This window comes from Terrapene carolina, unplaced genomic scaffold, assembly GCF_002925995.2.
Source record: "Terrapene carolina triunguis isolate 2854851 unplaced genomic scaffold, T_m_triunguis-2.0 Scaffold68, whole genome shotgun sequence".
In the NCBI taxonomy this organism is placed as follows: Eukaryota; Metazoa; Chordata; order Testudines; family Emydidae; genus Terrapene; species Terrapene triunguis.
This window is the reverse complement of record NW_020664419.1, coordinates 79,341,487-79,366,561: the sequence shown is the minus strand read 5'-3', so window position 1 is coordinate 79,366,561 and position 25,075 is coordinate 79,341,487. Positions and strand designations below refer to the sequence as shown.

General features: G+C 41.8%; 1 protein-coding gene across 6 annotated transcripts in view; it reads left to right on the top strand.

Annotated features, from left to right (window-relative positions):
- ANKS1B (ankyrin repeat and sterile alpha motif domain containing 1B) overlaps positions 1-25,075 on the top strand; it is a 730,881-nt gene that overhangs the window by 176,593 nt on the left and 529,213 nt on the right. Inside the window, exon 9 of one of the 6 annotated variants that reach the window (XM_024199867.2) lies at positions 20,000-20,004. The exons of the other annotated variants lie outside the window; for them this stretch is intronic. Coding sequence (XP_024055635.2) covers positions 20,000-20,004 — 5 coding nt within the window. The remainder of the gene's footprint in view (positions 1-19,999; positions 20,005-25,075) is intronic. 6 annotated transcript variants of the gene reach the window in all.

Here is a 25,075-nt window from a genome sequence, read left to right as displayed (position 1 = left end):
CATGCAGCTCTGAAACTATCTCGCTCCTGAACTACATCACTTTTCCCTATTCCAATTTATTACTTTCTTGATAAAAGACTGCCTTTTGTTTCAAATATTGTAGTAGCTGTCTGATGGGTAAATGGGGATCTAATATGGGACAATCTTTATTATTTTTATTTATCACATAACCTAAGTCTCTATAGGTGAAAGATTTCAGAGTAGCAGCCGTGTTAGTCTGTATCCGCAAAAAGAACAGGAGTACTTGTGGCACCTTAGAGACTAACAAATTTATTAGAGCATAAGCTTTCGTGGGCTACAACCCACTTCTTCGGATGCATAGGTGAAAGACTAATTCATTAATCTACTGTGCTACCTGATCCTGCCACATACTGCTTTTGAGATAGTCTGCTCCAATCTGTCCTTAATTCTTTCATATCCATGCAGTCAGCTGAAAAGTGGGGTGTGCGCACACACACAAATTAGAATTTTAACCACTGATATTGCAAACTACTCAATAATGCATAACCTTGATGTGTTTTTATGTAATGTGAAATTCCATAAACAACACAATGACAGACTGTAATATTATGGCTGATTGAATTATTCATAGTCCCCTTAAATATATAGGCTGTTCATATCTCTTGACCCCTCATTTGAACTCGACTTTGGTGGTTCTTGGCTTTTTCTGGGGGCTATATTTAGGCACCTCGTTACAATTAGCCAGATTTCCAGAAGTGTTGAACAGTGTAGTCAATATAGCTTCCTGGGCATGATGAAATTGCAAATCAGGAATTCTTTTGCAGGTAAAGGACACCTGTAATAAGACCAGGACAGTGGTCAGACACTGACTGGGAAAGAGTACAATTAAAATAAATAAAAGTATCATATTAACAGAGATACAGAATTATAGACGTTAGAGCAAGAAGGATCCTATTTGATCCTATATTTGACTCTGCGGCCAGGTCAGGATTATTCCTTGCAGTACGTTTTCTTATACTGTGTCCAGTAATGTGTCCCAAGAAATGAAGTTCCACTACTTCCCTTGAAGGCATTCCATGGTCTGATAGATCTCATTTTCAAGCATATTTTTTGATACTCAGTCTAACTTTCCCTTTTCTTAATTTCATTCCATGATTCTAGCAATACCCTCCTCTTTCCCCATATTACCCTAATAATTCCTCTTCATCCTTGATAATTATACTCTTTAAATATTAGCAAACTGTTAGGTGACTAATTGTCACTTATTTAAGCTTTTAGCTCTATTTATATTATTATAAATGTATACACACACACACACACACACATATATATATATATATATATTTAAGCTTTTAGCTCTATTTATATTCTTTCTGTAGCTAACCAGGCCATGGGCAGTCAGGCCTAGTGGTTGAAACATGAATTTGGCCTACTAGTTAGAGCTGGGTGTAGAGTGAGCAGAGTCCAGGAAGAAGCCAAGGGTCAGTATTGGAGGGACAAAAGCCAAATGCCAGATCTGGAGGATAAACCAGAGTCATAAGACAGAGGCAGACCTGGGAACCAAAGCCAGAAGTCAGAGGGGATCATGGGCTGGAACAAGGGTTGTAACAAAGCCAGAGCAGGGACTGGAAGCAGGATGGAGCAGGAGTTGGAACAAAGCAGAGGCAGGCAAGGGCATAGGACATGTTGAGCAGTCACTAAACTGCAGTGAGCGCCAGGTTTAAAAGTATAGCTGCCAAACCAGCAGCCAGTCAGGAGCTCTGGCTACTCCATCAGTTCCAAAGCAGTGCAGCTGGGCTCTTTGGTTGCCTAGAAGCAAAGTTAGTTAGGGAGCAGGTCAGCAGCTGGTGTGGCTCCTGACACTTTTTTCTTAAATCAATCCAATTTTCTAATATTTTTTGTTGTTCTTCGTTAAACTCACTTTACTTACCTGTATTTTCTGGTTCTGTGATATCTAGAACTTGAATGCAATATTCCAAGTGTGGTCTCATCCAGCTCACAGAGAGAAAAGGACTATCTTCTCCCTGTTATGTGTCATAATATCTACATCTGAAGACCCAAATAGGGCTGATGGTGGTGGTTTCCTTTTTGCACAGTCAGTCTGATTTTCATCTACATGAATGCCACTCAAGTGGTAGGTCTACACTGCAATCAGAGGTGAAACTTGGAGTATGCATAGACATATCTGAGCTAGCTTTGATCTAGCTAGCATGAATAATAGCAGAAAAGTCACAGCAGCACAGGCTAGCAGCTTTAATACATGCCCACGGTCCTGAGCAAGGTTGTTCGGCCCATACTGCTCCTGTACTGCCATAGTTTCATTGATATTGCCTATGTCTATACTGGCGCTGGAGTATAATTTTTCTGAGCTAGCATGCTAAAATAGAAATGTAGCCACAGCAGCACAAGCAATAAGATGGGTTAACCGCCCCAAGTATGATCCCATCTGAAATCCTAAAGATTTTTGGTATCAGTGTCTGTTCAGCCTACACATATCCACCCTACATATCCTCATGCCCCGTAACAAGGCTATATAGGTCTGCACAGGTGAACCGCTCTCAGTTCCTCCTCAACCACCTTTGGCCAGAGATAGAGTTTAGTGTATGCCTGTTTGCTCTTTATATTAGTAGTTAGTATTAGTAGCTAGGTCTTTATTAGTAGTAGGTTTAGTACAGCATGTCAGACATCTGAAATTCAGGATGGTGTCCCTAGCATCTATAATTCCCTACCTGGAATCTGGGGATTGGTTTGAGACCCTTGACCTCAAAGATGCCTACTTCCACGTAGTGATTCATTCCTCTCATGTAAGATTTCTTTGTTTCACATTTCAATCATAATCATTACCAGTATTGGGTACTACCCTTTGACCTGTCTTCCACTGCAAGCATGTTCTCAAAAATCATGGCAGTTCTAGCTGCCTACCTCCAACATCTGGGAATAACAGTCTTTCCTTACCTCGACAACTGGCTCTTCAAAGATCAGTCTTATCAGGAAGTGTCATTGGCAGTTCAAACAATAACTTCATTATTTTGAAGTGTAGGCCTTCCGAAAAATCTTGAGAAATCAATCTTGACACCTATTAAGCAAATACTCTTTACAGGACAGTTTCTGGATTCTATAACAGGCAGAGTGTATCTCTCTCCCAACAGGTTCCTTGCTCTAAAGAACCATATGCAAATAATTCAGCTTAGTCTTGAAGTTCCAGCAAGGACATGTCTGCAACTGCTGGAAGTCATGACAGATTATGTTTTTGTGACACACAATGCCAGTTGCATCTTTGATGTCTCCATGGGTGGCTCAGGACACTTTATGTATCCAACAAACACAGTCTGAACAAACAGATGTCTGTACTCCGAACCAATCCTTGGCTGTGTCTCAGGATGCAGGTCAGACACTTCATTCCAATCTGAACATTCTGCAACTAGAAGCATGTTGTTCTCAGCACTAGAAGCATCCTGTTCATTGGGAGTACAAAATGTACTTTTAAATAGAGGAAAGGAATCTAAAAGACACATTTACCTTCAGAAATGGAGAAGATACATCTGTCCAGGTGTCTCTTTGAAAAATCTTAGAATTGGAATTGAAAAGTTCTTTTCTATGTGTTCCATTCAAGGTTTGTTTAGCAGCAATAACAGCTTTTCATGTACCAATAGAAGGTTTATTGATATTCACTCATCCAACTACAACGAGATTCCTGAATGTGAATCTTTTTCCACAGATTAAAACCCCTATGCTGCTTTGGGATCTCACCCTTTTTCTTAACCAGCTCATGAAACAGCCATTTAAACCCCTAGGTATGTGCACACTGCTACATCTGTCTATGAAGACAGCCTTTTTGGTGGTCATCACTTCTGCTCAAAGGGTTGAGAAGATAGAGGCGCTAATGGCGGGCTCTCCATTTACTGTGTTCTTCAGGAGAAGGTATTACTCTGACCCAACCAAAATTTTTACCTAAGGTTTCTTCTGAGTTTCACATTAACAAAACTATTCACCTTTCAGTTTTCTTTCCTAAGCTGCATCAGTATACACAGGAATCTGCCCTCCATACACTACATCTTAAGAGGTCATTAGCCTTTTACTTGGACAGAACTAGGCCATTCAGGAAGACCCTAAAGTCTTTGTTTCTATTGCAGATAGGTGTAGGGGAGCCTCTACCTCCATGCAGAGACTTTCTAAATGGATTGCTGGATGCATTATTGCTTGTTTTGGGTCTTCTGAGGTTCCACTTCCTTTAAGAGTGACTGCACATTCTACTATACCACAATCTACATCGGTAGCCCTACTCAAGGATGTTCCAGTTGCTGAAATCTGCCAGGCTGCAACATGGTCCTCAGTGTATGTTTTCCACCTATTATGCTTTGGTTCATCTTGCAAGATCAGATGCTGTAGAAAGCTGTCCAGTTCTTTCTTCTGTGATAGACTCTGTTCTGAAACCCCCACCTCCTAAGGGGTTACTGCTAGGAAGCCACCTGAAGTGGAGCACCCACAAGTATACTACCCTAAGAAGAAGGAGAGGTTACTCACTTTGTGCAGTAAAAGGAGTTCATTGAGATTTGTGTTCCTGTGGGTGCTCCACGACCTGCTCTCCTCTCCTCTGCTTTGGAATTTCTTTTGTGGGACTTTGCAATAGAGAAGGAATTGAGAGCGGTTCACCTGCGCAGCCCTATATAGCCTTGGTATGGGGCACAAAGATATATAGGGTGCATGCATGGGACAAATGGGCACTGCTACCAGAAATCTCCAATCAAAGGTGTATGGTGCATGTGCACCTGAAGTGGAGCACCCACAGGAACACACATCTCAAAAAACTCCAGTTACTGCACAAAGTGAGTAACCTCTCCCTATCAGAGCTAGCTAGATCAAAGTTAACTCAGGTATGTTTATGGCTATGCCTACACTATGAGTAGTGTTCCGCTTTTTCAATTTTTACTGATTTTCACTGATAATTTACCAGTTTTTTTATTAAAGGAGTTTGTTTTTTACTGATTTACACCCATTTATGAATCCACTCAGTATTTTTGGGGGTGCTTATTTTTGTTAAATGCTAATGCTTTACGCGATTGTTGTGTCCTACAGCTCTGAGATTGAAGCAGTTCCACAGTGTAAAACACAGAACACACACATGGCGGAGGTTGGAAAATCAAACAATGTTAATATCGCACTATGATTGCTCACAAGGAGATGCTGCTCACCTATTTTTTTGCATCTGTTTAGTGCAGTGCTGAATTTAAACTATCCATTCTCTACAGATAAAGATAAGGTAAACATGTGGCAAAAATGCAAATCTATGCCTGAATACCAACAAGAAAATCAGTGCTTAGAAATTTTCAAGAAAAGTAAAGACAGACATGAAGAGGGCGCATTGTGCTGCAAGTACTGCAGCATTGAGGTCAATGCTTGCGCTGACAGAATAAAGGAGCATGTTGAGAGCAAGCGACACAAGAAGCTTAAAGAAGAAAGTGAGCTTCGGGATAAACAGTCAATATCAAGAGCTTTTGCCAGGGCTTTAATGAAAAGAAGAAACAGCACAATTGTGTCAATGAATTTGTGAATTTGTCCTAATGCAGACAACCTCACTCGTAAGTATCTGAAAGAAAATGATGCTTTAGTATCTAAACTGATGGAATGAATTGATGGAAATATGGCATCTAGTCTAATTTTTAACAAGTCTCCTGATGCTTTGGACCACCCAATTCTTGGTCTTTTGGTTTTGTTTCTTGATCTCAAAGTGAACAAACCTACATTGTTTGTGCTGATGTGACATTCATCTCCTCTGCTGACACTCGTTTTGTCAATGCAGCAATAACTGACATGTTTGAGACATACCAACAAACTTGGGAATATGTGGCCACAACTAACACAGATTCTGCTTCCTACATGGCTAAGTTTGCACAGGAGATTAAACTCAATCAGAAACCGAAGCTGCTATATATTACCTATCCTGCTCATCTGATTAACGTTGCGCTGTCACCAGCTACTGCTACAGAAGAAATGAAAGATGTGAAATCTTGCATCATTGGATTCAGGGCCATTTTCAAGCATGCAAACAAGTTGAAGTCTTTGTTTTACAGAGTGCAAGATGAGTGCAGAGCTGACAGCCGATTACCTATCCCTGTTGTGCTACGTCGGTGGATGAGTTTGTACTTCACTGCCTGTCATGTAAATAATGCGTGGACTGTGCTAATGTGGACTGTGGATGATTTCCTAGATCATCCTGAGTTTGTTGGTTCTAAACTGTGAAGAGACTGGCAAATAACCAAAATGACCACCAGATTTTGCACACCAAAGTAATATTCATTGTTGAAAATACTGGAGTTTTCTCTGACTACTGCCAATACATTTGCCAATACAGATGTTTACTGGATCCTGGTAACCAAAATCTCAGCTGAAATGAGTACAAAAGCTGCAGGAGAAACATACGGTGAGAAAACCCAGCTGTTTCTGGAAATCCTTCCAACCCTGGAACATGAGAAAACCAAAAAAGTGTTCAAAATCAACACAATGCTCAGCAAGAAATGGGAGACAACTGTGGCCCATAATCTGAACCCTGAAGTGTTTGGTGCTGAAGTTTCCTTTTGGAATGTCATCCAAGTGTAGCACCCCTTCCTCAAGGTGAATTTTGTGGCAGACTATGACCATTATGCCAGAGTGTTTCAACCATTTGCCATTAAAGATGAAATTTCAAATCTGAAAGGGGAATTTACTACTTACATGCCTAACCCTGACAATGTGAAACTGGATGTGCTGGCTTTTTGGAACAGTCATCAGAACACACTTCCCAACTTCAGCAAAGTGGCACTGTAAGCTTTGAGTGTAGCCCCTGGATCTATTGATGCATAGCACTTATTTTCAAAGTTGGACTACCTCCAAGACAGCAAGAGGCTCAACATGAGTGAGGATACTTTGAAGAAAATTATGTGAGCGTACGCAAACCAGGATTTATGGAAAACTACTAGCTCTAAGAGAGATTTAAAAAAACCTTTGTACATAAAAAAGGTTTCAATTATACTGTAGTAAACTGTGTATATTGTGAAAGGATTTTTTTCTTTTTTTCCTGAATTTTTCCTGATTTTCTTTATTTTTATTATTTTTAACCCAATTTTATCCCAGTTTTAATGTTTGGAAAATAAACACCAAAAGATTTCAGGATTTTTTTTTTTTACAAATAAAAACTGAAAACACAGACCGCTAACTATGAGCTAGGGGTTTGACTCCCTATCATCGAAGTAGTGCAAGTATAAATAGCAGTGTTGATGCAGAAGCACTGGTAGAGGTAGCAGATGCACAGTTGACACGTCAGTGGTTTGAGTATTGGCCTGCTAAACCCAGGGTTGTGAGCTCAATCCTTGAGGGGGCCACTTAGGAATCTAGGGCAAAAATCAGTACTTGGTACTGCTAGTGAAGGCAGGGGGCTGGACTTGATGACCTTTTGGGGTCCCTTCCAGCTCTATGAGATAGGTATATCTCCATACTGAGTATATACCAACTGGTTTCAGGGTGGTTTGTACTTGGCATGGCTCAGCCATGCCTTCATTGCCCCTATGAGTGCTACTGGAGCCACACTGCTGTTTATACTCATGCTAGCTGGATGATCTTCAATGCAAATGAGAATCAGGCCCAGGATCCTGAATAGCTAACCAGATCAGAGACTATTCTACCTCTAATAATTGGAAATGAACCAAGAAGTATGGTTGAATTAGAAAAGCATCAATGCTCCTTCTCACTTCACTAAAAGTAAATGTCTTATGAATATATGATTCATAGTAAATCATCTCTTCTGGCCTTAGGTCAATCTTCTATCTCTATCTTCTATCAATCTTCAGTCACTGCCAGTGCTATGAGCGTCCGTAGAGAGATTAGTAAAATAAAAGTTTTGGAAATAAAACTGATTTTAAAATAATTCAAATCTGAGATGTACGCTGCTGAAAACTGCAATTGTACAGACACATTCTTTTCTCTGCCTCCTTCCTAATCTTATATTTGCATGTATGTTGTGCCCACAAATTTAATTTCACTGAAACTCTACTGCATATACAAAATGCTAGGTACTTAGATTTGCACACCTAACTGCATGAAAACTCACTACCTTTAGATATGTGAAATGAACCCAAGCTTTATAAAAGTACAGCTCTATGGAAGATTTTTGCCCTATAAACAATGAATTATATAGCAATTAAAGGATTCTATATAATGATCTGGAATATAAATTGACTAGTGAGCTGCCCAAATTTCCTGGTTACAGAGTAATATTCAGGATATTAAAAAATGTAAGATTATAAGACCTACAGAAGGATTTAATGGAAGTGGGGGATTGTGAAACACAATAACAGATTAAATTGAATGTGGTTAAATGCCAGGTAATGAAGATTGGAAGCAATCATTTAAACTACTTGTACACAATGAAAGAATCTGTAAATTCTCAGGAAAAATGTTTAGATTTCATGATAGATATCTCAGTGATTATGTCTGCTTAATATACAGCAATTCAAAAAAGGGAATCTGATACTGAGATGTATTAAGAGAGAGAATTTATGATAACGTTGTTGTATACATAGATCATGCACTTTCACTTTGAATACTCTTTCACTTTTAGTTCCCTCATCTCTAAAAGCAAAGAGGTGAAATAGAAAAGGGCCAGTTAAGGGCATTGAAAATGATTAGAATCAATGTGTAGTTCACATCTAAGATGAGGTTAAAAAAGCAAGGATAATTTAGTTTTGAAAGCAAAAGATTAAGAAGCGATATGATAGAAGTGGATACAAATAATGGATGGTACTGTACTGTGAAAGCCAATTGGTGACTCTCGTTCAATCTGCTCTATATTACAACAAGGAACTTTTGATGAAGTTAAAAGACTACAAATGTAAAATGAATACAAGGAAATAGTTTTTTTTAAATTATGCAACGTACAATCAGCCAGTGGAATTCACTGAATCCACAGAATCTGATTGAGGCAAATGGTTTAGTGATATTCATTAAAGGATTCAATATTTTGGATGATTAGGAATAACATTTAAAATAACACTAGCCAGGCTAAAATGTCACAAAGTCCATATGTGTCACAGAATAAGGTTATTACGATTTGGGGCCTGTGCCAAGGTGAATAAGGTTGCCATCTGGCGGGATTTTAATTTGCCTGGCTGGTTTTTGTACTGCCTTGCAGGTGCTGGTGAAGATGTGCTGGTTCTGTTTTGTATTTTTTTCCCTTCTCCCTACCTCCCATGATCCCAAGGTGAATGGGGAGGAAATGCATTGTAGGGGCTTCCCATGGGCCGGTCCCTTTAAGAGTTAGGCCTCCCTTGGAGGACTCAGCTGCCTTCTCTTCCATCCCAGCATGCTCTAGGGTCAGCCAGGTACTCCAGCTTCCATTTCAGTAGGAGAAAGGAGGTGGGTGGGTTTGTTGCTGTGGGTTCCCCTTCCTCTCTGGCTGCTTGTGAGTTTGTCAAGGGTCTGGAGCTGCCTGCCTCCCCAGCAAGACAGGGGCCAGAGTGGGGCAGGGAAGGTAATAACCAAAGAGGCCTTGAACCACCCTCGGCTCCCCACCTGAACCACTGCCTGTGTGAGAGGGCAGAGGAGAGTCAGGCTGGTGTGGAGAGTGGCAGTAGCCAGTTTTTCTGTGTCTCAGAGGTGGCAACCCTACAGAGGAAACTGAGACAAAAGTTGCTGCAGTGCCACAGCCAGTCAGGAGCGGGTGTGTTGGGGCAGCAACTTTACCACAATCTGACTTCCATTTAAGCTAAACTCTTCTTGTCTCCTCCTTCAAACCTTGTGATTTACCCGTGAAGATCAGACTCTATAAACTGTTTGTGCTATTCCGGGATGCTTGTGTTATCTAGATGTCTCAGCACGTGAAATTATCCAAATAGATATGCATTCAAATGTATTGCCAGGTAGGGATCCAGCAACAAGAAGGCGTCACTAAACTAGGACTACTTTAGGACTGAATCTATAATGGAATTTGCGAAGTGGCTGCTTGGAGCTTGATTTGAACACAATTCTTTTTATGTTGGAGTCTGGAGATACCCAATTCAGGAGAACAGTCCTTCAGTCTCTTTTTCTCTTAATGTTCCTCAAACCTCTTTCTAGGGGATTGACACTGCTATTCTTAATGAAGGAAGACAAAAGGTTAATTTACAGTAAATAGAATTCTCCACTAGCATTGCTTCAGCAGTTCCACGCTTGTCCTCCCTCTTTCCGTGTTTCTTCAAGAGTTTAATGAAATTCTTTCAAAGGACAAGAACTGAAGGGCATTTGGTAAACCGAATTCTCTTCATAGCCTCCGTTTTTAATATACTTGGACCCATGACAAAAGCACAAACCTATGCTCCAACTGCTTTGAATGGTTCTGTGGCATTATGTGTAAGCTAACACAGGTGTATAGATTTGCCAGTCTGCTGAGCTAATAGAGTACCTTCAGACAACTCAAGGTCAAGAGAACCTTCCTTTCTCATCTCCTTCTCTCATCTTTCCTATTTTAGAAAAGGTCTGAGATCACCTGGTATCTTCCCTTGTCAGTGCAAGATTGTGCCCTATAGTATGTTTTCTGGTGCTTTGGTCAGCTGCATTTTAAATTTCTCAAGCAATGAGGTTTCCTCCTCTGTTGGAAGACCATGTGACACTCTAACTGGTCTCACTGTTTATTGAGAAACAGTATACATTCAAATTTCCCTTAGTACATGGCATTATGATGAGAAACGTGAAATTGATTAAACAATACAGTTCTGCTGTGTTTTGGTGGAATTCAGAATGGATTTCTTTACCCAAAAAATTGTCAGAGAGAAGGTCAGTGTATGCAATGATATTACCAAATGTAATCTCCTTTTATTACTTGGGACAAATTCTATATACGCTATCAGATTTCCGCCCCCCCCCCCCCAGGGCAAAAGGACTGCTCAAGAATAATGTATTAGTTTGGTCTTTTATTCTGGATTCCAGTTCCGGTTTACCAATAACAGGTCTCCTTCTACAGGCATATGCTGATTATCATTTCCACTCAAAATAAAAATTATGTCCTTCCCTCCCAAACAATGGAAACATCATATTTAAAATGCTTTCCTCATATGGAAAGGTCTATCCACTCTCAAAACATAAGACTAGTACTCTTAAAATGATATTTTTTAGAAGATACCACCTAATTACAATTCATCTAGGAGTCTCGGTTTCTAATGCACATGATATTCCCCCATAGAGAAGAGTTCTATGTAAAGTCATTACAATATAAGTACTTCAGATCAAAGAAAATGTTTGTCTTTATGGTTGTAAAGCACCATGTACCTTTGGGATGCTTTAGAAATGATTAATAATATTTTATGTACTCAATCCTATTTGTTTTTATTGCTGCATCCTACAGGGCAGATATTTTTATTAAGTTAATTACTGTGGTTCTTGCATCTCTTTTCAAAGAAGATCCCACATTTTCAGAGCCTTACAATAATGCATATATATGCAGTAGAAGACTAAGCTCTGCTCTTAGTTACACCTGTGTAAATCCAAAATAATTACACCAACTTCAGTGGAGATAATCTGGATTTTCACAGCTGTAATGAAGAGCATAGTTTGACCTGAGATTATTTTTGCCAATATGCAGTATGTTTGTCTAACTGAGATGCCTTATATTGCCCAGTCCACTCCTTCATAACTGCTACTAACAGAAATTTTGCATCATTGGCAAACTTCCTTCCTTGTCTGAGAAGTTTCCATTTATTATGATTCTGTTCACATTCATTTAACAACTTTTTATATACCCTGCAGACTTTGCCCCTTATTCCATGCTAATTTATCCATTTTCAGACAGTAGGTTTAATTATTATAGTTCTTCGAGTGTCATCTACATATTCCCACTCTTGATTATGTGCTGACCAATCCTGTTGAATGGTGCAGCCTTCTACTAGCAATGCCTCTCTGAGCATTCATGCATCCCCATTGGGTTCCTCCCCTTAGTGCTTGAGCATGTTCTGAGGGCAGGACTATAAAAGGGAGTGCAGCAGTGGTTACTGCCTCAGTTCCTTCCAACTACTACCACAGACAGATGTGAGCCTTCTTCAGGATTCAAGATCCTTAGCAAGTTAGATAAGTGCCTTCTGTTTTCTGAAAAGAGTTAGTTATCATAGTTAGTATTCAAATTAGTTTAGTGTTATTCTTAGTTAGAATGGTAGATCTGAAGAACAAGAAACAGGGATTTATGCCATGTGCATCATATGCTGCAGTTTTTCCAGCATCTGACATCCACACTCAATGCCTGAAATACTTAGGAGAGGGGCACGCACATTTACACCATGAGCCAGAAAGAAGAGGCAAAACAGATTCCAGGCCCTCTTTCTACAGGAAGCCCTGTCGGCTAAAACCTCTGGATCCAAGGCTCTGAGTAACAGAAATAAGAGGCTTGGATTGGCTCTGGGACCTTCAGGTTCCAAGAAGTCCTCTTCATCTAAGTCTTCAGTTTTGGCTCCAACCTCAAGATCTAAAAGGACTGACCAATGAGCAACATAAACCTTGGACCTGCTTCCTAATAAGGGTACAGCTGGTAATGGAAACAGGCATAGACAATATGCATTCCATGCTTGAGGCCTCTACAGAATCAGGAGCTTCAGTTCCAAAGAAGAAGAAGAAAGCCAAGACCAAGCATGTTTTTGGGCCTGGCATTGTCTCCTATTCAGGAGACTCATCAGATTCTTCTGTCTTGGATCTGCATGCTCTTGATCTGACCAGAGCCTGATATCTCTCTATTTGGTCAGGCCCTAAAAAATCGATAGATCCCTCTATTGTATCAGCACCGATACCTTCAGTGGTGGTTTTCACTCAGGTATTTGCAGAACCGCATTTATTGGATCTATTTTTCACTTCTCTGGCAGAAAAAAGAAGGGTTAAGATAAGGATCTGACATAACACTTTTTCTCTCTGACAAAAACACAGCATAGATATCTCATCACATGGATCTTCTGTGATGCTACTGCTTCCTCCCCAAACACCCACACAGTCATCTAGAAAAGCTATCTCACCCTTGTGAGATAGGGAGGGATAGCTCAGTGGTTTAAGCATTGGTCTGCTAAACCCAGGGTTGTGAGTTCAATCCTTGAGGGTGCCACTTAGGGATCTGGGGCAAAATCAGTACTTGGTCCTGCTAGTGAAGGCAGGGGACTGGATTCAATGACCTTTTGGGGTCCCTTCCAGTTCTATGAGATAGGTATATCTCCATACATTATTATTATTTATTGTCACTACTTGTGGATCCCTACCTCTGTGGTATCATAACTGGTCCCTTGTCAGATCCTGACTTGGATTCACATTCAGAAGAGGAGATGGATACAACAGTTTACCTGAAGCAGCAAACACAAGGCTGTTTTCATGACACAGGCAAGTTCACGTTTCCTCATGAGTATGAGATGGTACAAGACTGGCCATACTCCAGGGTTTCCATTTCAACCTCCTTCAACTGCGATGACCTTGGGTTCATATCAAGGCAAGGAAGCTTCAGAAATTCGGAGGCATTCAGATCTGAGGCATTTGGAGCAAAGCAACTTTTCTGAGAAGACAAAGGATTTTTGTGTATCCATATTTAGACAATTGGCTCCTAAAAGCAGATTCCAAACACTATCTGGAAGTGGACACTTGATTCACATGCTGTCTGTTCCGGAGGTTGTAGTTTTGGATCAATGAAAAGAATTTTCTAAGAAAGCCCTGACAGAGTATCCCTTTCATAGGAGCATTTCTAGAATCCAGAATGGTAAGGGCTTACCTTCCAGAGGAATGTTCCTGAAGATGTCAAATATCGTTCAGTTTTTGCTTCAGAATCCATCTCAAAAAGTGAAGTTCTTCCTTTCTCTCTCAACCATGTGTGTCACACCCTATGCGAGACTAAAAATGAGACCTCTTCAACAGTGGGTGGCAAGAAACTTGAAACCTGCAATAAATGACATGAAGCTAATAATTACTATTCCAAACAAAATCCTGAAAAATCTCTGGTGATGGATGGATTGGGACCATGTAATGAAGGGAGTGAGGTTCAACCCTCCCTCTCCTTACATGATAATTACAACAAATCCCTCAAAAACAGACCGAGGTGCACATCACAGCAACCTTGTAACAAAAGGACTTTGGAATCAGCAAGAGTCTTACCTTCATATAAGTGTTCTGGAGTTAAGACCAATCTGGATGGCATTCAGATCTTTCCTCCCCCAGATGAAATGATATGTGGTTCAGGTAGCCTCAGACAATATGACAGCAAACAGGAAGGAGCCTGCTCTTCACAGCTTTGCAACGAGGCAGTAAAGCTTTGTGAGTGGTGAGTGGTCACGAGGTGTGTATATAGCTCTGCATGTGGTATCATAGCTCTGCATGTGGTATGCCCTCCACCAGTTAGCAGACCAACTAAGCAGAGAATCCTTCCAGATGCACAAATGGTCCTTGAAAGACATAAATCTAGGACATATTTGCTCTGTGGTGTATTCCAAATATAGACCTATTTTGGCAAAATGTTCAACACCAAATGATGTCTGTTTTGTTCAAAGGCAGGTGTGGACCCATGGTCTCTAACAGATATTTTCATCCTCAGTTGGGGTACAGATCGGATGTATGCTTTCCGACCATTCTCTTTAATGTTGAAGGTTGTGAAGGTCAGACAGGACTCAGCCAAGGTGATACTTATCACCCCAGTATGTCCAAGACAGCAGTGGTACAAGGACATGCTCCTTCTTTCAAAGGGAAACTACAAAGTACTACCACTGTGACTGGACCTTCTGTCACAGCAGCAAAGGAATGTGTACCATCTGATCCACTCTCATTACATCTGACAGCATGGTCAATAGGCATTTGAAAGAACTAGAGAAACCTTTCTGTGTACATTTACACAGTATGTGTTACTAAATGCAAGAAGATTTTCAATTTGAAAATGTTATGAGTTGAAATGGAAAAGATTAGCATTATGGGTAGCTAATAAGGATATTGATCCTGTGTCAGCTCCTATACAATCCATATTAGAGTATTTGTTGGTTCTAAAGAACAATGATTTATCTGGTATGTCAATCAGGGTACATTTAGATACAATTGCAACATTTCATATACCAATAGGTAAATCTGTATTTCCTCATGATATCATTAAGAGATTTCTAAAAGGTTTACTAAGTTTTTATTCCCCTATTAGAAAGCCTGTTCCTGCTTGGAATTTAAATGTAGTGTTTTTACAGCATATGACTCCTCCTTTCGAACCATTATGTATGGTGGGACTCGGGCCCACGTAATGCAATGTAGCCACTGAAGCCCCAAGTTGGGACCCAGGAATCGACAATTCCTAACCTGGAGTTCAAATGAATGTAGATGCTCAAGCCTTAAGTTACCAAACTCAGGTTCTGCTAACTCAAGCTGTACTAGTTCCGGGCTTACATTGCAGTATAGATATACCCAACGAGTTTACAATCTAAGGCCTGGTCTACACTAACACCCCAATTCGATCTAAGGTACGCAACTTCAGCTACGTGAATAACGTAGCTGAAGTCGACATACCTTAGTTCGAATTTACCGCGGTTCAGACGCGGTCCACACACGGCAGGCAGGCTCCCCCGTCGACTCCGCGGTACTCCTCTCGCTGACGTGGAGTACCGCAGTCGACGGCGAGCACTTCCTGGTTCGAATTATCGCGTCCACACCAGACGCGATAAATCGAACCCGGAAGTTCGATTGCCAGCCGTCGAACTACCGCGGTAGTGTAGACAAGCCCTAAGGAAACTCAACAATTTCAGCAGACCGTCAGATTATCCATGGATATTTTAGAGGTCCTGGGGACAGTACTGTATTATTTGTTCATCTGTATTTTACAGTACATTTGAATGTACTGTGTGATCAAGTGGCTGAAAAAAGATGTTGAGTATTAACCCTCCAGTTTCCCAAGAATCCATGACAACCAAAATTACTGTGAAAGCTTATATAGTCTAAAGGGCAAATCCTGCCCTCTCTGTTGTTCTTCTTATTAAGGTCCTTATTTATCACCTACATTCTTTTTATTTTAAAAGTATGTAGTATTGCTAGTTCTTACAAATTGATTGAGAGACACAGATTTTTTGAAGCCTTCAGAAGGGGCTGTCATGATGTTGCAAGGAGCTCTTCTGTTCCTGTGATTTTCAGGGCTAGGTATGCTGGCAGAACTCTGTGCAAGAGCCTCGGGGCAGAGGACATGACTGCCTGCCTCTATGTATCTGCCTTAGCAGAGAGCAAGTTGAGCAGCAGGAGGTAGGGGAAGGGGGGATTGTAGAAAGATGCTGCTGGTCCAGGCTCAGGTTGCTGCCTGCCACCCCATTGCCTCAGAACTTCTCCTCTACCCAGGACCAGTAGCACCACTAACCCGAATCCTCTGTGACCAGGTCAGCAGGGGAGAAGGGGACTCAGGGAAGTGGTATTGCTGGGACCCAGGCAGAGGAGGAGCTCTTGGGCAGTGGGACGGAAGAATATTTAAAATAATAAAGAAAGAGAATAATTAAAATAAAAAATATTTTAGCTATATAATTTGGACAATTAATTATAATGGGATTTTTAAAATTATTTTTGTAGTAACTACATAAATATATATTATCCAGTAGTCAAAATTATAGGAAGAAAGTAGAATAATTATATATATATATACACACACACATGTTTAAGGATTATAAATATCATCACTGCACTGAGATATAGAAGCTCTGCGTGGGTTAGAGTTTTCAAGCAGTTAGCAAGGTGATTTGATTGATTTGATGGTGTAAAGATCTCACATGTTAAGGTCTCTGCAGCTCACATAAATATTTATTAAAAATAATTGGAAAACTTGGTACACAAAGAGAGTATTTTATGTTTCTTGGATGTTCATTTTCCAGCTCCATTCTATAGCACTTATACAGTAGATTTTAAAATAATGATAATTTAGGAAATTTGTGGCAGTTCCCCTATCTATGGGGCGAGGAGAGGATAAGTGGACTCTTCATCTGAGTAGCCAGGGAGAGGTGTGCATTTTTGTATGCATTGGGGATTAACTTTTCAACCTGAAATTATCATACACACATTGTCAGAGATGTGGAGGGGAGTTAAAAGTCAAAAGACTGAAAAACATGATTAGATTTTTTTAAAATCATGATTTTTGGCATCCAAATCATGGTTTTTGATCTCTTGAGATTGTCAATAATACGTTACATAATACGGTGATGAGAGGGTGCTGTGAGCGTTAGGCTGCCAGTGTGTTTTGTGCTTCCAGTCCAGAGCTCCACTTTCCAGAAAGGAGGAGGATGTCTGGTTTTCAGTAGCCTTACTCAGCCATCACAGTTACTTCTCAAACTCACAGGATTTAGGTACCCCATTACAGGGGGTAGACCTCAGCAGTAGTGGCTGCAATTGATGCTGTGGACCAGCAGGTACTGCTCTGTGGTCTGTGTAGTAAGCAAAGGATTCCTTCCTCTCTCTAATACTGTGGAGAAGCCTGAAACCCCAGCCTGTTTACTGAGACAAAAGGCTGGGTTAAGAATTTGGCCCTGGGCATCATCCTTTGCTAGTTACACTTTCAGCTACCTTACTGTGCTGTGCAAATAGTGAGAGCTCTCACTCAACTGATTCTCAGTTGTTCCCATGCACCAATTTAATATAGTCATATTGATCATGTACAATACAACACAGCAAACCCCAACCAACTTGTCACTAATGGAATCAGAGTTAATACAGCATAAGTGTTCTTCAAAGTCTTTTTGACTATCCAGTCTTATCCAGCCTTCATCTTCAGATGACTAACCTGTGACTCTTTTGAATAGCTTTGCCCATTCAGACATGATTTCTCCGAGACCTTTATTAGAACAAAGACTTCTTAATCAAAAACAACTGCACTTTCAGTAACACACTTCTGTTGAGAATATGTATTTTAATCCAAAAAATGTGTGAGCAATTAGGAGAATAATAAAATGGTGACTGCTGCCCACTCACTTATCGCATAATTTTCCCCTGCTTCTTTAATTTCTGTTCCCTGCTGCTGTATTTCATGAACAATAATGCATTTTCTATAAGCTCCATCATTCTGCCACCCACCTATCCATCCTTTCTTTCACAACTTAAAGCAAAGGGAAAATATACATTTTCCAGCTAATTTGCTTTTAAGCTGTGTTGTGTTTTACAAATGTTTGTATGAGGATAACACTCAGATATTATAGTGATGGGGGATATATGGATACATTCTTAGGTGTTTTACATGAAATGTTTTGATTTTTTTGCTGGGGAACTGCATTATAAAAATATTATAATTATGTTGACCCCAAATTACTTTTTCTTATATGTACTAAAACTAAACAAGCTTCAGTTTCTTCCTCACACTTGATTAATATTTCAAAAAATATTAACCCTTGATTTCATTTTTCTTTAGGCCCTGATACTCTTTATTGTTAGTCTCTTTTTTATGGTAAATATTACACTGGTTCCACACAGTGAGTCAAATTTTGGCATGATTCTTTCAGAGTGAACACTCAGGCCTTGATGCAGTGAGATACTTAAGCTAATGCTTAACTTCAAGCACATGAGAAGTCTGATTAACTTCATTGGAACTAGTCATGTACTTCAACAGAGTCCCCTACAAACACTCATTTCCTACTACATGTGTGGGCACTTACGCTGTGCTTATGCTTGCTAGCTGAATTTCACCCCAGGGCTTGGTCTGCAAGGTGCTGACCGCTCTGTCATTGATCCAGCAAAGCTTTTAAGTATATGCTAACATTAAGCATGTGAGAAGTCCCATTGACTAGAATGGGACTACTTACATGCTGAAAGTTAAACATTTGCTTAGGTATTTTGCTGAATCAGGGACAGTGCGCAGAACATTACAGGATTGAGCCCTTAATACTTAATCCTGCTTTTTCAGATCTGAGCACAAATGGAGTATCTCCTTCCCAAGATACTTACGAAAGAAAATTCCACTGACTGCACTCACTATGTCATCCTTAACCAATACCTGCTTAATATAATCAAAAGATAATTACTTTACTAAAAGCACTTCAATGTGCCACCCAGAGATAAATCTTCACATTGTTTATTAAAATCCTTCTTAAATTCTTCTAGCAGTTGAAAATCTTGAGTAATGTATTAGTGCACCCACATCAAGAATTCAGAAGCTTCCTTTTAAAATTCTCTTCTACCATACAACAAGAGATTCTGTGCAGGTTTACAAAACTTAGAAAATGTAAATAAAAGTTATTCTGGACAAGTACCCTAAACAGTTTATCAGCAGTCCTTCAACTTTGGTACACTGCAAATTTCTTTCTGTATGATCTCTCATACTTACTGTATCTTAAAATACTTTTGGAGCGTTAAACAAAACATTTGGAGCCAAACTAATGAGTAATAGAGGAAGTGAAAAATTAAGGAGAAAAGATTTCTGCTGAGATATATTCATGTGCCCTTAGCATTTAATACACAATAATAAATCAGCACACTAGAAATCAATTTCATTGTAGAAAAATTCATATATGAGAAAAAATAGTGTTTTATACCAAATTTAATTTTACTAAATTGATACGCTGTCACCTTTAGAGAAAGGACCATGGGCCAAATTCAGCTGTGGTGTAAATACATGCATCTCAGACTTCAGTGGTGTTAGATCTGCCAATTTGTCCCTGCATTTAGTTTTTAACAAATATAAAGTTGTTCTCTCTTGTAAATGTGATAATTGATTTGCAGTTTAAGAAGAGGAAACTCTTGCATTTTTACACTTGACATTTCCCCACAATGATTCAGTAACAGTTTGTCCACTAGGCTTTTTAATAGATGAAGATTTTGTCACCTTGAACATATCGTTTCATACCTGCAGTAAATAGATTCAGAAATGTTTTCACTTTCACTATATATTACACAAACTACATTAAAATATGACATTAGGTTAAGGTTGAAAAGTCAAGCACTCAAAGGGCTTGTCTACATTACTCACTGGATCGCCAGGCAGCGATCGATCCAGTGGGGGTCGATTTATCGCGTCTAGTCTAGACATGATAAATCAACCGCCGAGCGCTCTCCTGTCGACTCCAGTACTCCACCAGGGTGAGAGGCGCAGGCAAAGTCGACGGGAGAGCGTCAGCCGTCGACTTACTACAGTGAAGACACCATGGTAAGTAGATCTAAATATGTCGACTTCAGCTACGTTATTCACGTAGCTGAAGTTGCATAACTTAGATCAATTTCCTCCTCCTCCCCCCAGTGCAGACCAGGCCAAAGTTAGGAAATACCAGAATTAAAAATGCCCATGCAACCTTTATTCATCCTTCTTGTGTGTATGCATTCTAATACAATCTTTAATTACATGATCTCTTACTAGTTTTTCCATAGAGCCCATGCCTCATTCAGAGCACAGGTGGATGGTGCTTGCTTAGTGAGCAGCTATTCAATATTTTGTTTTTTCCTGATTGTTCAGTGTTTGGCCTTATTTACAGCACACTATTAAAATTCTGCTCTGAATACAGAACTAATAATTTCCTCATGGACTTTTTCTATGGCACTTACCACTACAGTATCTGAGTGCTTCATAATAATGCATTTATTTTCAAAACACCTCTCTGGGGTGAGGGATTATTAATATAATCATTTTACAGATGGGGAACTAAGGCACAGTGAGATTAAGGTAAAAAGTGTTCACTAATTTTGGGTGCTTAATTTGAGATGCCTAGGACCTGATTTTTCAGAGTACTTAGCATTATATTGTATGTATACGTTCAAAGCTCCCACTGACTTCAGATTGCAGCTGTGAATACTGAGCACTTCTCCAAATCAGACCCCAAGGTCTCAAATTGGGCGTTCACAAAATTAAGAACACACAATTACGGCCACCTGTGAAAAGTTTCATTTAAGTGATCTCTCCAACATCTTCTAGGAACTCTCTGGCAGAGGCAGGGATAGAATCCAGTTCTCCAGAGCACCATTCAGCTCCCTAAACCATGAGAGCATCCTTTCTCTTCATGCAATCCCTCGCCTCATTCCCTGCATGTGTATGGCTCTGTGTGGGGAGCTTACCATTGCTGCTGTGATGTTGCTGGAGGAGGAGGCTGCTGCTGCTGCAACTGAGCTACCCTTGCCTTATTGCTTGGGAGGGGGGGAACTATGTGGAGCCCCTCCTCCCCCATCCACTCCCCCTCTGCTCCTGCTCCAGCTGTGGAAGTCCATCTGCTTGCTGGACTGCAAGCCTGCATTCCTGCCTCCACTAACCTTCTCTGGGACTGTTGCAGCAGACTTTTGCAAGCACATGTGAGTGCACATAACCCCCACCCCGGACTTTCCCTCCCCTTCAGTTTGCCTCCTCCTCTTCCCCCTGCTTGCCCACCAGCCCCACCTCTTCATGGTTTGCCACCCCCCCCACCCCAGTTTCATGTGTAGCCCCTTTCCCTTGCAGTTCACTGCTCTTCCACCTGGTTTCACATGGTCCCCCTCCTTTCCTTGCATTTGCTGCTGACCTCCCTCAGTTTGTTACATGTTTGTTACCTGCGTCCTCTGCCTCACCCAGGACTCCCATGCTTGTTTGTTTGCCTGCCTCCCCCACCCCAGCCGGGCCCCCTATCTGTTAGCTTGCCTGCCTTCCTTAATGTGCCAGGCTCCACCTGGTTTGTTCCCTGGCTAGGCCCCTTCCCCATATTGTTTGTTCCTTGCTTCCCATGCCCCCATCTAGCCCCGCTTGCCCCCATGCACCTGCACATCTCTGTGCTTATGAATTCCCCCCCACCCCAATTTTGTTTGATACCCCATTCACATCACCCCCTCACACCTACATCTGTCCCTCACACCCAGTGCAGCCAACGGAACTGGTTTACCCAAAACTGCTGGTTGTGGTCCCCACCTTCTTTTGTTTCACTAATTCCCCTCAGTTTCTGTTTGCACCCTCCTCCCCCACATGCAGCTCAGTGGGGAAGAGCCTCCAGACTCTGTCTTCCCTGACCCACTGTTCCATTTATTATTCCTATCCGCACCCCCTCTGGGGGCTGTATCCATCACCTGCCACATGTGAAGCTTCTGCTCCAGTGCCTTCATCCATAGAGGGAAAATGGAGACTGCAGGAGGGGGATGATTTAGTTGGGGATTGGTCCTGCTTTGAGCAGGGGGTTGGACTAGATGACCTCCTGAAGTCCCTTCCAATCCTGATATTCTATGATTCTATGACCCTCGGCCTCTGTTGTTGCCCCACCTCAGCTTTCTCCCCCATCTGCCCTTGCAGCAATACCACTGCCAGTACCATCAGTGCCTCCAGTGGGGTGGCGGCAGCAGGCACAGGAAGGGATTCCACTGCCAAGCCTCCTAATACCATCAAGGGAGACCCCTTGGCCAGCAGAAAGGGCCAGTGGAAGAAAAAGGGCAAGAGCACAGCCCAGAAGGCTATTTTCATGGTGACGGCCACTACTGTAGTGACCACACCATCAGCCATGGCTCCCCTTTCCCCACCATCCTTTCCACCTCAACCCCCAGAATGTGTGACCAAGTTGCCGTGGCCCTTCCTGCCACAGCATTGCTATCTGTCATGGCTCTTCTGCCCACCCCTGCTGCTGTTGCCAGTGCTGCTGCCTCCTCTGTCATCAATGACAACCAGGGCCCCTTCCCCACCCTGACCAGGAGGCACAGCTGCCTCACCCTATGTTGAAACTACATGTGGGCATTGGCACAGGTGGTGGAACCCTCAGCCATAGTGGTGGCCTCCAAGGTGTATGGGAGGTCATCTTCTTCCTGACATCAGAGGTCACTGTGCAAGGAACAGTGAAGAAAGACATCTTGATGGGGAGCCTCTTTGTCCCTCTTGAGACCCTGGAGGATCTGGGAGTACAGGTGGTCCTTACCTCCATCCCATCCTTCCTCTCCAATGCTGCCCTTCTGCTTCCTCTCTCCATCTTGGGGAAGTTGATCTCCACTATCAGTCCTCTCCTGCTGGGCTGTAAGGACCCCGCCCTCTGCTTTGTCCTCTTGTTCTGCTAGCAGGTACCGTCCAGCTGCCGGTGGTGGTGCATGGTGGGAGGGAGACTGGAGGGCCCCTTTCTAGTGCCGAACCAGGAAGTTCTGTACTTGGTTCAGTACTCCTCGGGGGAGGCTTGGTGCTTCCTTTACTGGGCTTTGGTGCAAGTCTGGAGAAATTGTCACTCAGCCTGGCAAGGAGGGATGCTGGCTGCCCCAAAACCCAAGAGAGTGCCAACCTTGCCACCACTGGTGATCCTGCCCACCTGGTTCCCTCTCCCTCCAACACCAATCAACAATCCTATTCAGGCACCAGGGTTGCCCCCCCCCCATCTCACCCAGCTGAGCGGACAAAACCTGCTGCTAATAAAAGCCATTGGTTGGGACCATGGAAGAGGGGGTTACTGTGACATCCTGGAGCCCTGGAAAGGGCCCATCTCAGGGAGAGACCATACCTTTCCGTTGCTCCATGTTTGCCTCCCCAGCCCCCAACCCCATTGCCCTTGCCCCTTAAATTCACCCTCTCCGGCCAGCCACCGGGGGAAGAAGTGGCAAAGATAAGTCATGGAACCAGCACTTCCCTCTTGAGGAGGGGGAGGAAGCTTCCTGTAAAACATCTAGGGGACCCACCACTGGACCTACTTCTGCCCACTCCCCCACCCCAATAAATTTCAGCAGGTGGAGCTGGTTGAGGAGTCTTTGACAGGGTGATGTTGCCCTCCTCCCCCATGGAGTCTTTTATGGATGAGGTCTCAAAGGGAGTCACCCACTTCTCTGTCATCTGTCCCCCCCCCTCCCGCCACATTGGAGATGAGGTGGAACTCCCAATGGATGCTTATGGGAAGGCCCCCATTTTGGATGATGGAGGCCTCCAAACAATCTTCAAGGAGCTCAAGGCCCTGGGTCTGATCTCAATGCAGGTAATATTCATATGAAATATTATGCACAGTTTTGTAATTGCCCAATTATTTTGTCAGATGCATACAACTCCCACTGACTTCGCTATCAGTTGAAAACACATAGCTGGTGATGTTGTTTGGCCTTTAATGTATTTTGCTGCTTGTACACTGCCATCAAACAGGAATAATGCAGTCTTCAAGAGGCAGGGATCTTTGTATCAATGTTACTGTAGTTTCCAAGGGGTTAAATAAAATAATGTAGAAATACTGGCAACTTGGGGGAGGTGGAGAACAGAGTTAGAGGACAAATGTCTTATAGCTGGATGACTCTTGCAGCCCAACCTCCAGCTCTGAAACCGTTGGTACAACTGAGTAGTCAATCATTGTTCCTAACATGGCATCTGTTGCAAATATAAGTTAATATGTAGGCATCAGAATTATGTGATGAAAAATGCTAAAAAGCTCTAGTACCAAATCAAACATTTTTGCTGACACTGAATTTTTCTGATGGATACTGATTTAAAGTCAACATATTAGCCATGCTTCTACAGACTGAAGGTAATTATGCTAAAATGGAGATAATATAAGCAGAGAGACAGTTTACTGTTTGGTTTTAGATCTCAGCTGTGTGGCATGCATTGCCGTATCTCTACTGTGTACACAGTAGCAGATTCTTTTTTAGCTACAGAGTGGTCAAAGATCAGAATTTCATGCTGACTATTTTGAGGGAAGCAACAGAGAATCAATCTTTATTATAGGAATTTTAACTGAATGTGATAGAGTGAATGCTGGACTAAGATAAGGAGTTAATGGAGTGCCTTGGAACTAGGTGATTAAATCAGGTCTGCCCACCAACACCTGCCACAATTATCAACCTAAGCGGGTGGGACCACCAGCTGTAGTTAATAACTGAGGGAAAGACAGCACATAAAAGGGAGTAAAGCAGACTTATGGGTAATAGATATTTTTTCTTTGGAGAAGTTCTGTCTAAGTAGTGAAGTAGATATCCAATGGCTTGACTAATATAAGAGAAGGTCCAAACTTTGGACTGTTATTATACAAGGTGAGAAGGATTCATAGATTCTAGGACTGGAAGGGACCTCGAGAGGTCATCGAGTCCAGTCCCCTGCCCTCATGGCAGGACCAAATACTGTCTAGACCATCCTTGATAGACATTTATCTAACCTACTCTTAAATATCTCCAGAGATGGAGATTCCACAACCTCCCTAGGCAATTTATTCCAGTGTTTAACCACCCTGACAGTTAGGAACTTTTTCCTAATGTCCAACCTAAACCTCCCTTGCTG